General features: G+C 45.5%; 1 protein-coding gene across 1 annotated transcript in view; it reads left to right on the forward strand.

Annotated features, from left to right (window-relative positions):
* The window catches only part of SPEF2 (sperm flagellar and cilia associated 2), a 35,882-nt gene that overhangs the window by 5,707 nt on the left and 17,848 nt on the right, over nucleotides 1-12,327 (forward strand). The window contains exons 7-17 of the mRNA XM_078615108.1: nucleotides 729-849; nucleotides 1,293-1,481; nucleotides 1,961-2,148; nucleotides 3,459-3,621; nucleotides 4,658-4,877; nucleotides 5,546-5,634; nucleotides 6,277-6,348; nucleotides 7,269-7,372; nucleotides 8,112-8,389; nucleotides 9,844-9,898; nucleotides 11,189-11,358. Of these exons, the coding sequence (XP_078471234.1) occupies nucleotides 729-849; nucleotides 1,293-1,481; nucleotides 1,961-2,148; nucleotides 3,459-3,621; nucleotides 4,658-4,877; nucleotides 5,546-5,634; nucleotides 6,277-6,348; nucleotides 7,269-7,372; nucleotides 8,112-8,389; nucleotides 9,844-9,898; nucleotides 11,189-11,358 (1,649 nt within the window). The remainder of the gene's footprint in view (nucleotides 1-728; nucleotides 850-1,292; nucleotides 1,482-1,960; nucleotides 2,149-3,458; nucleotides 3,622-4,657; nucleotides 4,878-5,545; nucleotides 5,635-6,276; nucleotides 6,349-7,268; nucleotides 7,373-8,111; nucleotides 8,390-9,843; nucleotides 9,899-11,188; nucleotides 11,359-12,327) is intronic.

Consider the following 12,327-nt stretch of genomic DNA (forward strand, 5'->3'; position numbering starts at 1 on the left):
TACATGTAACCCTCCACCATCCGACATAGCCAAACAAATAAAATTGTCACGTGTACAAGCATTTAACGTGTCAATTATTATTGTTAATATCATTATATCAGTTGACCTGTTTAGCTTACGTTTAACATTGTGGGTGTCTCAAAGCAATATCTAAATATGTTGGCGGTGTCCACAAGCCCATGACCCCCAACACGGTGGCTTTGCCCCAGGGAGGTTGTAATACCTGCTCAAGTACAAAAGTGCGCTTCGTAAAAGTTTACGAGTGGGATGTTAAATCTTGATTTAAAGCTTTCGTGACTGCAGGGATTCATATTCTTGGTTCTTTCTGTAAAGTCACGTAGAAGGGAAATAAGAAAATAATATAAATATAAAACAATAAAAATTCTCACGACGTTTCGACTGCAACACAAGCAATCATCATCAGGTGTGAAATCCACAGCAAGAAAATTTAAAAAAGTGGCGGTTTTTCCTAACGTCAGCACCACAGACAGCGATTTGGCAGTTGGCCAGATGGACGAGTCCATCTATGTTCGGAAAAGAGGAGGGGGGAGCAGAACATGGAATGTGGTCTGAAAGTCGCCGTAAGCGTGAACACAATAAATTAAGACCCGAAATGGTTGATCAAATCCTTCCAATGATTGCCAAGCCGGAATCCATCTTCTCGGTTGAAATTGTCTCTGTGTTTGTATATGTGAATAGCCTCATGAACGATGTTGACTGTCTAACAGGGTGGAGTACGTGGGGGAGATTCGGCGCAGGCTGCAGGAGGATGGACAAGCGCGGAACCAGCGAGAGAAGCGTCGCAGGGCGGTTTTGGTGCATCAACTTCAGGCCCAGCGGGATATGGAGGTTATGAAACGTCTCTATAAAATATATATTAAGTGAGGGGTTCCTGCGATATTTGCGATGCTCTGAAATATTGTATGAGATAATGGCGTCATCTGTTTTGCTAAATATTATTAAATCGTGAATATTGTTAATCATATTCTTTTTATGAATTATTTGTTCATCTCGACCATCAGCCGTCATCCGTTCTTGCTCAAGCTCACTCAATCTTAAGGGTCCATTTGGTGCTTCTAACTTTGCATATTTTCTGAAGTCCACGTATTCCTCTTTCTCTCCGTACAACTCCAAGCATGCACATGTCCACGTTTCTTTGCTCCGATTTCAGTTCTTGTTCTCTCCTGTAACGATTCCATTTCAGAGAAGTGGTAATTTTCCCTTCGCAGAAGGGGTGGTTTCATAAGCAGGGGGTGTGGGATCACTGGAAAAGATGTTGCTGTATTGTGCAGGAGCTGGATCGGGTGGAGGAGCTGGTGGGACGGCTGATGAGACAGAGCCAGCAGGAGCAGCGTGTTGCCGTGCAGCTGCTGCTAACGCGGCAGCACAAGGAGACGGTGCGGCAAAACCGTCTGGAGCGCCACTACCAGCTCGCTGAACGCCGTCATCGCGAGTTCACGGAGGCTCTGGACGCTGACGCTGTGAGTCGGTATGCAGATGACACACTACGTCGGGGGTGGGGAATTTACGGCCCATGGGTTAGATCTGACCCACACATTTCATACTGACCCATAGCCAAATGAGGCCCACCGCTCCGTAAAAACCCCACGAACAACATTTATTCGTCACTGTAAGCATCTTAGCAACAGTAATTGGGTCATAGATTTGAATATTTTCAACGTGCCAACAGTGTTTAACATTTTTGCGCGCTCAGCCGCTTGTGTCACTAAAAGCAGAGTTACATACAAACGTTATTTTTTCTATGATTATTGAACAGCACTAAGATGTGCGTTCATGTGTGGTCCGCTGGATGCAATATAAAAGTCTTATTCGGCCCTCACTAAGGTAAAGGTTCCCTGCCCCTGCTTTATGTTCAGAGAGGCATTGTTATGCATCTTCAGGACATACACGTGTGTAAGCGTTGTGGTGTGCATGCGTGCGCGTGCGTGCACGTACGCAGGCGCGTTCGCGCTGGGAAAGCGAGGAGCAGCGAGAGCAGGCAGAGCGCGAGCGGGAGCTGCACGCTCGCCTACTGGCGGAGCGCCTGGCTGCTCGGCATGCCTGGCACAAGCAAATGTGCATGGGCATCGTGCTGCATGTGGTGGACCTGGCGACCCGGCAAGCCGAGTATAGGGAACTCACCGGCAGGTGTGTGTGTGTGTGCTTCATAGAATTTCAGGAACAGCACTTGGCTCAACAGTCTGTTAAAGACTATATGGGGAATCTTCTTGGTTCTTTCCGTAAAGTCACGTAGAATTGAAATAATAAAATAATAAAAATAAAACATAATAAATAATTCTCACGACGTTTCGGCCACAACGCAAGTAGCCGTCCTCAGGTGGAGAACAGGTCTGTCGAGTCTGAATGAGACTCTGGCTCCTCGACAGACCTGTTCTCCACCTGAGGACGGCTACTTGCGTTGTGGCCGAAACGTCGTGAGAATTATTTTATTATGTTTTATTTTTATTATTTTATTATTTCAATTCTACGTGACTTTGCCGAAAGAACCAAGAAGATGAATCCCTGCAGTCACGAAAGCTTTAAATCGAAATTTATATGGGGAATCTTTGTCTTTTGTTGTTGCACGTGCTACTCTTACTACCTTGGGAGTGGCGGAGTAGTGGCTAGCGCACTGTGCTACGAGCCCGGCGACCCTAGCTTGATTCCCGCTCACGGCCAACACCAGTGACGATTATTTGAATCTGTCGTGGGCCTCCCCTAGGTCGACTCAGCCTCAAATGAGTACCTGGTGTGGTGTGTAAACACCGCCACTAGGGAGACAAAGGCGGTCGAATGTGGTGCTGGCCACCTACCCCCTCGTGTGCCATGGCAGCCTTCACTGATGCTCGCTAACAGCACTTGCCCCAACAGTCTGTTGAAGCCAATACGGGGGATCTTTGTCTTTGTGTGTGTGGTTCATAGGTTTTTGGGAACAGCGCTTGCCCCAACAGTCCGTTATAGACTATATGTGCGATCTTTGGGAGCAGTGGTGTAGCGGTCTATGCTACAAACTCGGCGACCAGAGTTCGATTTCGGCTCACAATCAACATCAGTGCCGAACTTTTGATCCGGTTCTGAGCCTTCACGAGGTCGACTCACCCTTAAATGAGTACTTGTTGTAGTGTGTAAGCATCTGTACTGGGGAGACAAACTTCAAACTAGAACTTCTTTCGCACCGTACGTAGCCAGCCATGCTAAGGCAGCCGGGTGTGGTGCTGGGCACACCATCACATCGTGTGCTGGTGCTAGCCACACGCGATAAGTCAATTACATAAAATCTCATTTCAACACAGTGGCAGCTGTCCCTGTGCAGCATAAGGTGACTTGTCTCCTGGCCTGCAAATAGGTATTCTGCCATTTAGGAGCAATTTTTGCTATGCGTACTCCCAATTAAGTGATTTGCAGGTAATTCATATACGCCAAGTATTAATAGCATGCACACTTGCGTTGCTGTACAGGAATGTCCCGAAACAGCTGCTGCGCGAGTGGAGGGAGCTGTTTGTGCTGGAGCTGCCTGTTTACGACCCACCCGACCCAAAGGACACTTCCGAGTCCACTGTCTCAATGGCCCACAAGGAAGCACAGGCAGCGCTTGATGAGCAAGACTTCTTAGATTACATGGTGCGGCGTGCACACTTCTTTCAACGATACTACACCACCACCACAATCGTCCTCATCAACCACAAGCAGTCCACAGCTGGATGATGTCCTTCCAAAGTTATCGTCATGCCCGACCACGGTGCTGTCCATCTAGCACCTGAACATGAGCTAATTTTATCGCTCCATCTCCTCCTTGGGCTGACAATTCGTCGTTATACTCAACCACTTACCCAAGGCCACTTACTTTTCATAGCGTCGTTATCTCTTTGTGCAGTTTTCAGCTTTTCTTCTAATTTCTTTGTCATTGTCGATGTTTCTGATCCATCTGTCCATATATGGTAAAACGAGGGTGAAAGGTACCTTCACAAGCAGTGTATTTTAATAAATGCATGTGGATTTCTGCAAGTTGCATAAGTTTTCCAAGACCACGTCTAGGGTCTTTACGATTCAGTGTTTCTGCCAGAGGCTCGCAACAGCCAGACCAAAGCAACTTATCCAATACCCTGAGAGTAGCGGGAAAAGTGTGTCAGGCCTTTCCGTAAGGCTCCTTTGTTTATCGGTGGGTTTATTTCTATTATTGTAGTCATTATTTATGAAGGCTTCAATGAATTAATGAAAGAAAGAAAGAAAAATCTACATCACATTCGTGTCGTTTGTTGCAGGAAAAAATCCATTCATTAATGGGTGATCTTTATTTAGCACCTGGTAAGCGCTCAATGGGACAAAAAAATATTTTGTGAAGGAGGTCTTGAGTAAATGTAAGGGAAATCAACAGCAATGTACAGCTGCGCTTAATACGGAACCACCCTGCCAAGCTAAGTAAACCTTCGTCACGTTGCACCGCCTGTTGTTTTTGTCGCGATGTTCGACGTTTCACTGCGCATGCTGAGAGCTTCTTCGTGAACCGAATCGAATCGGTCACTTGGTTCAGTACCGAATGAAATTCCCAGAACATGGAGCGAAACTTTGAACGTTACGACGGGCAACGCGTGCTAAGACTCGTAAACGCGTCGGAGACTTGCCCAGTTAAAACTTCTCCTTATCGCTAACCCTGCAGGGCATGAAAGGAGAGTGGCAAGCTGTGGATGGCAGTTCAGCCGTGGAGCCGCCCCCCAACAATGCCGTCTTGGGTCACGTGGTACGGCATATTTGCACATTAGTGCGTCCTCCACGGTCACTCGCACCACCCGTCGCCTTGCCTCCGTCCTCCATCCGTGCCTGCGTTCTGGGAAAGCCCTTCTCGGGAAAAACCAGCTGTCTGCAACGCCTGTCACAAGGTACGATGCCTGTGTAACACCCGCAGCCATACACCAACGCACTACTCTGTTGTAAGAGGGATGAATCCCACTAAAAGCCATAGACTGTGAATAATGTATTGCATTTGGAGGGAGTGATGACTTTGCGGTTAGCTTACTGAGCTACAAACATCGCAACCTAAGTTTGATTTCAAGCCATGACAAGCTGAACCAGCACTTGGGCTCTCCCCTTCACTGACCCGCACTGACCAGCGTGGTGAAGTATGTTGATAATATGCCTGCTCGCATAAATTAATTTATTTTGTGGGCACAATTGAATGTGTGGCTGAGCACACGTTTGTATAAGTGTGCTCTTTGTTGTCCTTCCCCCACACCTCCGATGAGTTGGCTATGCACACAGCGTTGGTGTACGGTGTTTTTTCTGAAATATTTTGCTGTCTTTTTTTGGATTTTCTGTTTGCACTTAGTCACATATTCACTTTAAGATGTTTTTTGTTCATGTTTTTGTTTTTTGTTTGTTGCGGTTGCACCCGATTCAAGAGCCGAATGGCTCACAGGGCTATACCTAATAAATTAACTTGAACTTGAACTTGAACGTACGGTGCGAAAGAAGTTCAACATGACGACGTGGCTAAGTGTGCATTTCTGATACTCTGTTAATGGACGTGCCGTGCTGTCTGTGCCTCCAGATTGTGGGCTGGTGACGTTGAACGTGTCTGCTCTATTGCTCGAGTCTATGGAGACCTACAATGCAAGCCTCTACCCCATTGAGCACGAGGTCTCCACTGAGTGATTGAAGGCACCCTCGTTCATTTCTGACCAAATATAATAAGCAGGAATTGAAAGCACTTGTTCTACCAAATTCATTCGTTTGTAGGAGAGGACACGAGTGAGCAATGTACAAAAAGCTACAGTTGTTATCCGCTGAATTGTATAACATCCATGTTCTGCTGTTGTGCTGAATTATATATAGTAAATTACACAATCATTCTCGCCATATAAAATAATAATATTAATCGCACTTTGGTTCATAAGCCTATGGCCATTCTGAATCAGCGTTTTCTGGTATCATTTGCTTAATAATAATAAAACTAAGTTTAAAGTTGGATACGTTGGCTAAGTCATGAGTTCAGATTCTTAGGTTTTTTCGGTAAAGTCACGTAGGTAAAAAAATGAAATTAATAAAAATAAAATAAAAATCACGAAACGTGATTTTTATTTTATTTTACTTTTATAAATTTTACGTCGTGATTTTAATTTTACTTTTATTTTACTTTTATTAATTTTAATTTTTTACCTACGTGACTTTACCGAAAAAACCTAAGAATATGAATCCTTGCAGTCACGAAAGCCTCATGAGTTCAGGATTGGATCGTTCTTACGTGAACGCTTAAGTGAAGTTTGTGGAACTTTTTGTTAGGAGGACGATGAGAGGATCGTGGCAGAAGGGGATGACAATCATGAGGAGGCCGACCCTGTGACCCATGCTGAGGTCTGGTACCGCACCTACGTGGGGCATCATCACATCATCACAATCCATGGGCAGAAAGCCCGTCGGTGTCCACTGCACATTTTGTCATTTGTTTCCACTTTCCTCTGTCTTGTGCCAATATGCTCAAGTAGTGCACGTTTTTCTGGCGTGAATCTCTTATGTCGCCAAGCCATTCTGTTAGGTCTTCCTCTCTTTCCTGTTCCATCCATTTTTACGAATAATACACTTTTAATTTTCCTGTTGTCCATCCTACACATGTGTCCAAATAGTGACAGTTTCCTTATCATCACTGCCTGCATCAGGTCTTCTTCATTGTACAAGCATTTTCTTACTTCTACGTTGGTCGCTCTTTGGATCCAGCTGAGATGCAGTTTCCTTCTGTAGCAATAACTGCGGGGGCCAGCACTCTCAAATTACCAGCCCTCGCTGATGCACTCCTGTCACCCGCTCACCGGTGGCCTGTTGCCTCCTTATCATTCTTCTATCGCTACTACCACACTGTTACTGTTCCCATCACCGTCACTCATTGATTCCTCCACCCGTGTTGAGGATTCGGTCTACCAGACACTGACTTTTTTTGGCTCATCTGTACCGTGTTCAATCACCCAGACTTCCCTAACACTGCTCCTCCACTTTGGACTGTCATCCATTTATCCAAGCTCTCGTAAAAACCATATTCAATATAAGAAATGCGTTAGACCCTTAGCTATTGCAACTTCGAATGTGCCAGTTTATTACTGGCTGCTTGAGGTTTTGGGCCTTTGGGTCCTGTGCTTAGCAACTGTGTTAAAAAAAAAGTCTCATGTTCACCCCAGAAATTTGGCAAGTCCTGGGGGGGGGGGCGCTATCCTCATTGTGGTGCCACCACCTATGCCCAGGGAGAATTGCTGCTGTGGTTGCCGTTGTTGTGGCTGATGTAGCTGCCGTGCCGCGTGGAGCTGGGAAGACAAGCGTCTGAAGTTCTGGCGCAGGGAGGCGTGGTCCCTGACCAGCTTCTCGTATTTCTTGTGCTGCAGGCGTTGAGGTATGTGGGGCAGTTTCACTGACTGCCACTGTGCATTCACGTCACCCAATCACGTCACATTTATAGGAGACTCAGCCAGGACACATGGGGTGCTGGCAATCCTTCCCTCTGTCTGCATTGGCCCTGCCTACTGCTTATGCTCTCACCCACTTATTAGCCAACACTGCCCACTACTCGGGGTAACACTACCCTTTGCCTGTATCATGAGTCGAGCATGAGGCCAGAAAAGAATGAAGCTAGACTATTATCTGTACTTTGGTGCAGTTAACAGGTTGGATGCCATAATAGGATGAATGACGTGCTCCACTCACCGTCCAAAGCACAGATGAGATGCATAATAATCCCAAAGTGGCAGGAAATCCATCCTATTTCCCATGTTCATTGACGCCTATTTATGTGGATGACAGAAGTGAAATGTGTGGGTAAGCGTGGGTCTTTGGACCTGCCCATTGCGCCCCATTGTCATCGCTGAAAAGAGAAGCAAGCTCTTCTGTATTTGCTTCCTTTTTCTTTATGATGCACGTTCTACTATTTTGTCTTACATTTAGACGCTATAAATACATCCTGAAGTGTATTGACATATATCAATCCTATTAGATTTATTTTTGTACATTTATTGGTCTGGTTCAATGGCAAAAAAACAATTAAATACCGTTTTGATTTTATCCCTGTATCAGGCATTGCGGAGGTTTGGTGAGATGCACCCAAAGCCGTGTGTATCCGTGTGTTGGTGGTCCAGGGAATTGCCGGAGCAGACAGGCTGGATACTAGATGGCTTTCCTGCGACAGTGCAACAGGCTAAGCTGTTGGAGAAGGCCCTCACTGGATGGGATGAAGACCTCGAGGAAGGAAGCTCGAAGGAGCTGGGGCAGCAGGGTAGCGGCACCGCTAGCGGAAAGGTGTCACTGCTGGTGCAGGACCCCTTTGCCCCACCCAAAGCGCCACCTCCTCCACCCGCTCTGGACCTGGCTTTGGTCCTCACGCTGTCCGACAGCGCTGCGTTCGAAAGAGCTGAGAGTGCGTCTTGTGAGGACTTATACGCGCACACACAGTGGCCTGGTATACAGGATATCTTGGGTTCGATGCCAAATCCTGACGCCTGTATAATTGAAGTATGCATGTTCTCCCCGTGGCCGCCTATATTTTACTCCTAGTCTTCTGGTTTTTACCTCCAAATTTAGAATCAACATAGGTTTGGAGTATTTGACTCTTAGAATTTTCCACATAAGCCACTTCGTTGAGCTATCACTTGTGGCTAGGTCGCTTCTGAAAAAGATCTATATAATTCAGCAGACCTGCTGAAATAAAAATAGCCGTAGTCATACACATCACTTCATTCATGCCCAGAGTTGTAGCACTTCATCAGAGGCCCTGATCTATCCACTGCTTGATGATAGCTTCCTCCCAAAGCCATCACCATCTCTGGCATGCACTAAACTCTATTTATTTCCAGCGCTATACCCTTCATTCATCATCATCATCAACCATGACCTACCCACTGCTGGATAAAGGCCTCGCTGACACTATCAGGGTCTCACAATGCAAGAATGCATCTAAGTACCTGCACATGAGCTGATGTCGCTCCATCTCCACAGTGCATGGTGCATGTCCTCTGAGGCGTGTGTCCCTCATAACTCTGGCCATCATCCGTGCTATAGCAATGTATCCTGCCCAAGCCCGCTTAATTTTTCTTAACAGTTAATGCAATGTTTGTAACCTGCTTATATTCTCTAAGCGATGTGCTCCACTTCCTGTCTATCAGTTGAATTCCAAGCGTGCAACTCTCTCTGCTCGTTTGTGCTCTTTTCGGCTTTTGTTCCATTTTCTTTGCCACATTTCTGATCCGTACATGATTGCGGGTAATACAGAGTGATTAAAAACGTTCTCCGCTAGGCACGTTGGTATGTCGTTTCTCACCGAAACGTTCAGTTTTCCTAAAGCACTCTAACCTGCTTCTATCTGCCTCTTCATTATTGGCCAATAAAAAAGTATATTCAAGGAATGTGTGGCTTGCAATGAGAGTATGTACTACCACCTAGGCTTTCGCGGTTGGTGCTGTATAGCTCTCCGATGTGTCCATAATCAACGTGTTTGGGTTTAGATCGCGTTATTTATAAATGTGTCGTAACCCTCCACCACCCGACACGGCCAATCAGTCAAAAAGTGTCACGTTGACAAAAGACAAATAGTTCACTGCTTTGTGTTGAAGCGTGAAACCACAACATTTACAATTTGAGTACGACGTTTCGCTGGTAATTGCATCCAGCATCATCGGGCAATTCGCCCGATGATGCTGAACACACATCTCTGATGTGTGTTACGGGTTTTTTTCGGAATGAAGTGTTCAGTTGCTGATGAAACTCTCCCGGCACGTCGAGCGAAACGTCGTACGTCACGCAGAGCGACCCGGAAAAACAAAACACACCTAAGAGAGCATTGAGAGCATTTGTTAAGCGCAGTTTATCTTGCAGGTGCCGAGGCTGTTGAAAACGGAGCGGAGGTGGACCTGGATCAACTTCCCAACAAGTAAGGCTTGCCAGCACTTAGTCCTGGCACCACCCTAGTCTCGCCGTATCACCCTTATTTATTCTTCTTGTCTGCCTATGGTCAGTCACAAGGTGTTGTTTCCTCAATCTAAAAGCTTTTGTCTCGTTACTTACTTGCTCATCCATAATGTCCATCTGAATGACAGGTGGCCGGGTAGCTTAGAGATCAGAGCACACCGCTGAGATCCTGGGTTTGAACCCAGACAGCCGCTTTTGATTAAGCCAGGTTCTCAAGTGTATTGAGTTGATGATGTCATCCTGGTCAGGAAAGATTGCACAAAGATCTACGATTAATTCTAGATTTGAAGTTTTCGTGACTGCAAGGATTCATACTCTTTGGTTCTCTCCCAAAAATGTCCTTGCTGTGGTTGTCACACCTGATGATGTTTGCTTGTGTTGCAATCGAAACGTCGTGATTTATTTATTTCTAATTTTTATTTTATTATTTTTATTTATAATTTTTCACCTACGTGACTTTACCGAAAGAACCAAAGAGTATCTACGATTAAATTTAATTTTGTCCTTAATTTGGCTAAATTCCATCTTGAAGAATTGAAAGAACATCAGTTCAAACAGTTGTGCGACGAAATATTAACCCTCAATGGCAGAGCGAGTTTAAAAGTGCTGCTGTCTACTGTGTGGACCAGAAATCACTTGAAGGGATCTCAGAGGTAGCTCTGTAACATCTGCTTCCGTTTACTGCGAAGGGGTCGTGCTGCTCTGTGAGGGATTCAAGTGAATGCTCGTCCTCTATTGCATGACAGTGATAGCACGGTCGAGAAAATATTTAACACGTAGGCTTTCGTGACCAATATCATCCATAATATAGTTTTTTTTTGGGTTGGATCGTGTAAATATAAATGTGTCGTTAAACCCGCCGCCACCACCCGGCACAGCCAATTAGTAAGGTTTGTTAAGCAAACATAATATGCCAATTCGTTACTAGTACAGCACACCGGTGTGTTGGAGAGAAAATATACAATATTTACAATCTGTGTACTCAGATTTACAATCTTACCTTACTAATTGGATGTGTTGGGTGGTGGCGGGTTTAACGACACATTTATATTAACTCGATCTAAACCAAAAAAAAACCTGTATTGTGGAGAAAATATTGTTTACTGGCACTGAAAGAAAAGAAAGCTCTCAAAATGTTTGTCACACTAGCCATTGCGAAGACGACACATGAGCAGAGACGTACCGTTGAGTAGCGACTAGTATTTGCTGTTGAGGATGTTTAAATTTTTGTGCGCGTGTTGTGTGCATGTAGGCTGGTAGGATTTGAAAAACACTGGCCTGACCTGGAGCAGTGGTTTGGGCCTAGGCACGGAGTGCTGCAAAGCGTGTGTGCCGAGACAGATCAGGACTTGTTGTACCAGGGAATGAAGCGCATCTTTGAACAAACCCTTCTGCACAAGCAGCAAATCAGTAAGCCCAAAGGTAATACAAATTCCCATCAGTGGATTTGCATAAGCCCATTGATTTACACATATCATCAGAGGCAGCATTGCGTTCAATTCTTTGCATTGTGACTGCATGGCTGAGAGTACGCAAATTATATCCTGATCGTCGTGTGTGCCCCCCCCCACATTAAACAGTGTGTAAACAGATCATTTGGACTTAAGGAAATATGAGTAAGACAAAAGGCAGGTATAACAAGTTTTGCTGAGAATTCTAAATATTACGAAAGAATGAACTGCAGGAGATGTTTGAAGAGGTTATTTGAACAAAAACTGCTGCAACAGTTGGACTCGATAGAAATACGTGCAAAACTTAAACGATGTACTCACAAAAATCACAGAGAAACTAGCAGAAGAACACAACAGGAAAACAATAATGTACACACCGTATATTTCTTGCAATGATTAAAGGTTGACCGGGAACAAAATTATGAAATGAAGAGGCGAGCGATATCAGGATGGAGTGTTTTTGGAAAGAAGGACTTCGTTCTGAAAAGCAAGGCCTGCATGGGATTCGATACATGTGTAGTGACATAAATGGTGTCACTCGGGTGTTCGCGCCAGCTACTGTTACAGGAGCGCAACTGTGCGTCTGGAGCCTCTCTCTAGCACCAGAGTAAGTGCGGCATTTCAGCCAGCCCTAGGGGCTTAGTCCTGGTGATGGCCTGAGACAGGGCAAGGGGGGACGTGGTAGCGTGAGTGGGGCACATGATGCTCGGTCGGGATCCTTCAGGAAAGGTCTCGAAGGGGGAAGAGCATCAAGGGGCAGTCCCGGGAGTGTTCTGGGCTCGTCTGTGGAATCAAGCCTGGGTCCCGTGTCTCGTCGTCTCCGGGTCTTCGTCTAGAGTTAACTCGCTACTCTCATAGTTAGCCATATGACCTACTATAGAACCTGAGTTACGTTCAGTTTTACCCGCTAGGGAAGTTGTTAAATAAAAGTGTTGCCTCC

The sequence above is a fragment of the Lampetra planeri genome, chromosome 46 (assembly GCF_965212315.1).
Source record: "Lampetra planeri chromosome 46, kcLamPlan1.2.h2, whole genome shotgun sequence".
NCBI lineage: Eukaryota > Metazoa > Chordata > Hyperoartia > Petromyzontiformes > Petromyzontidae > Lampetra > Lampetra planeri.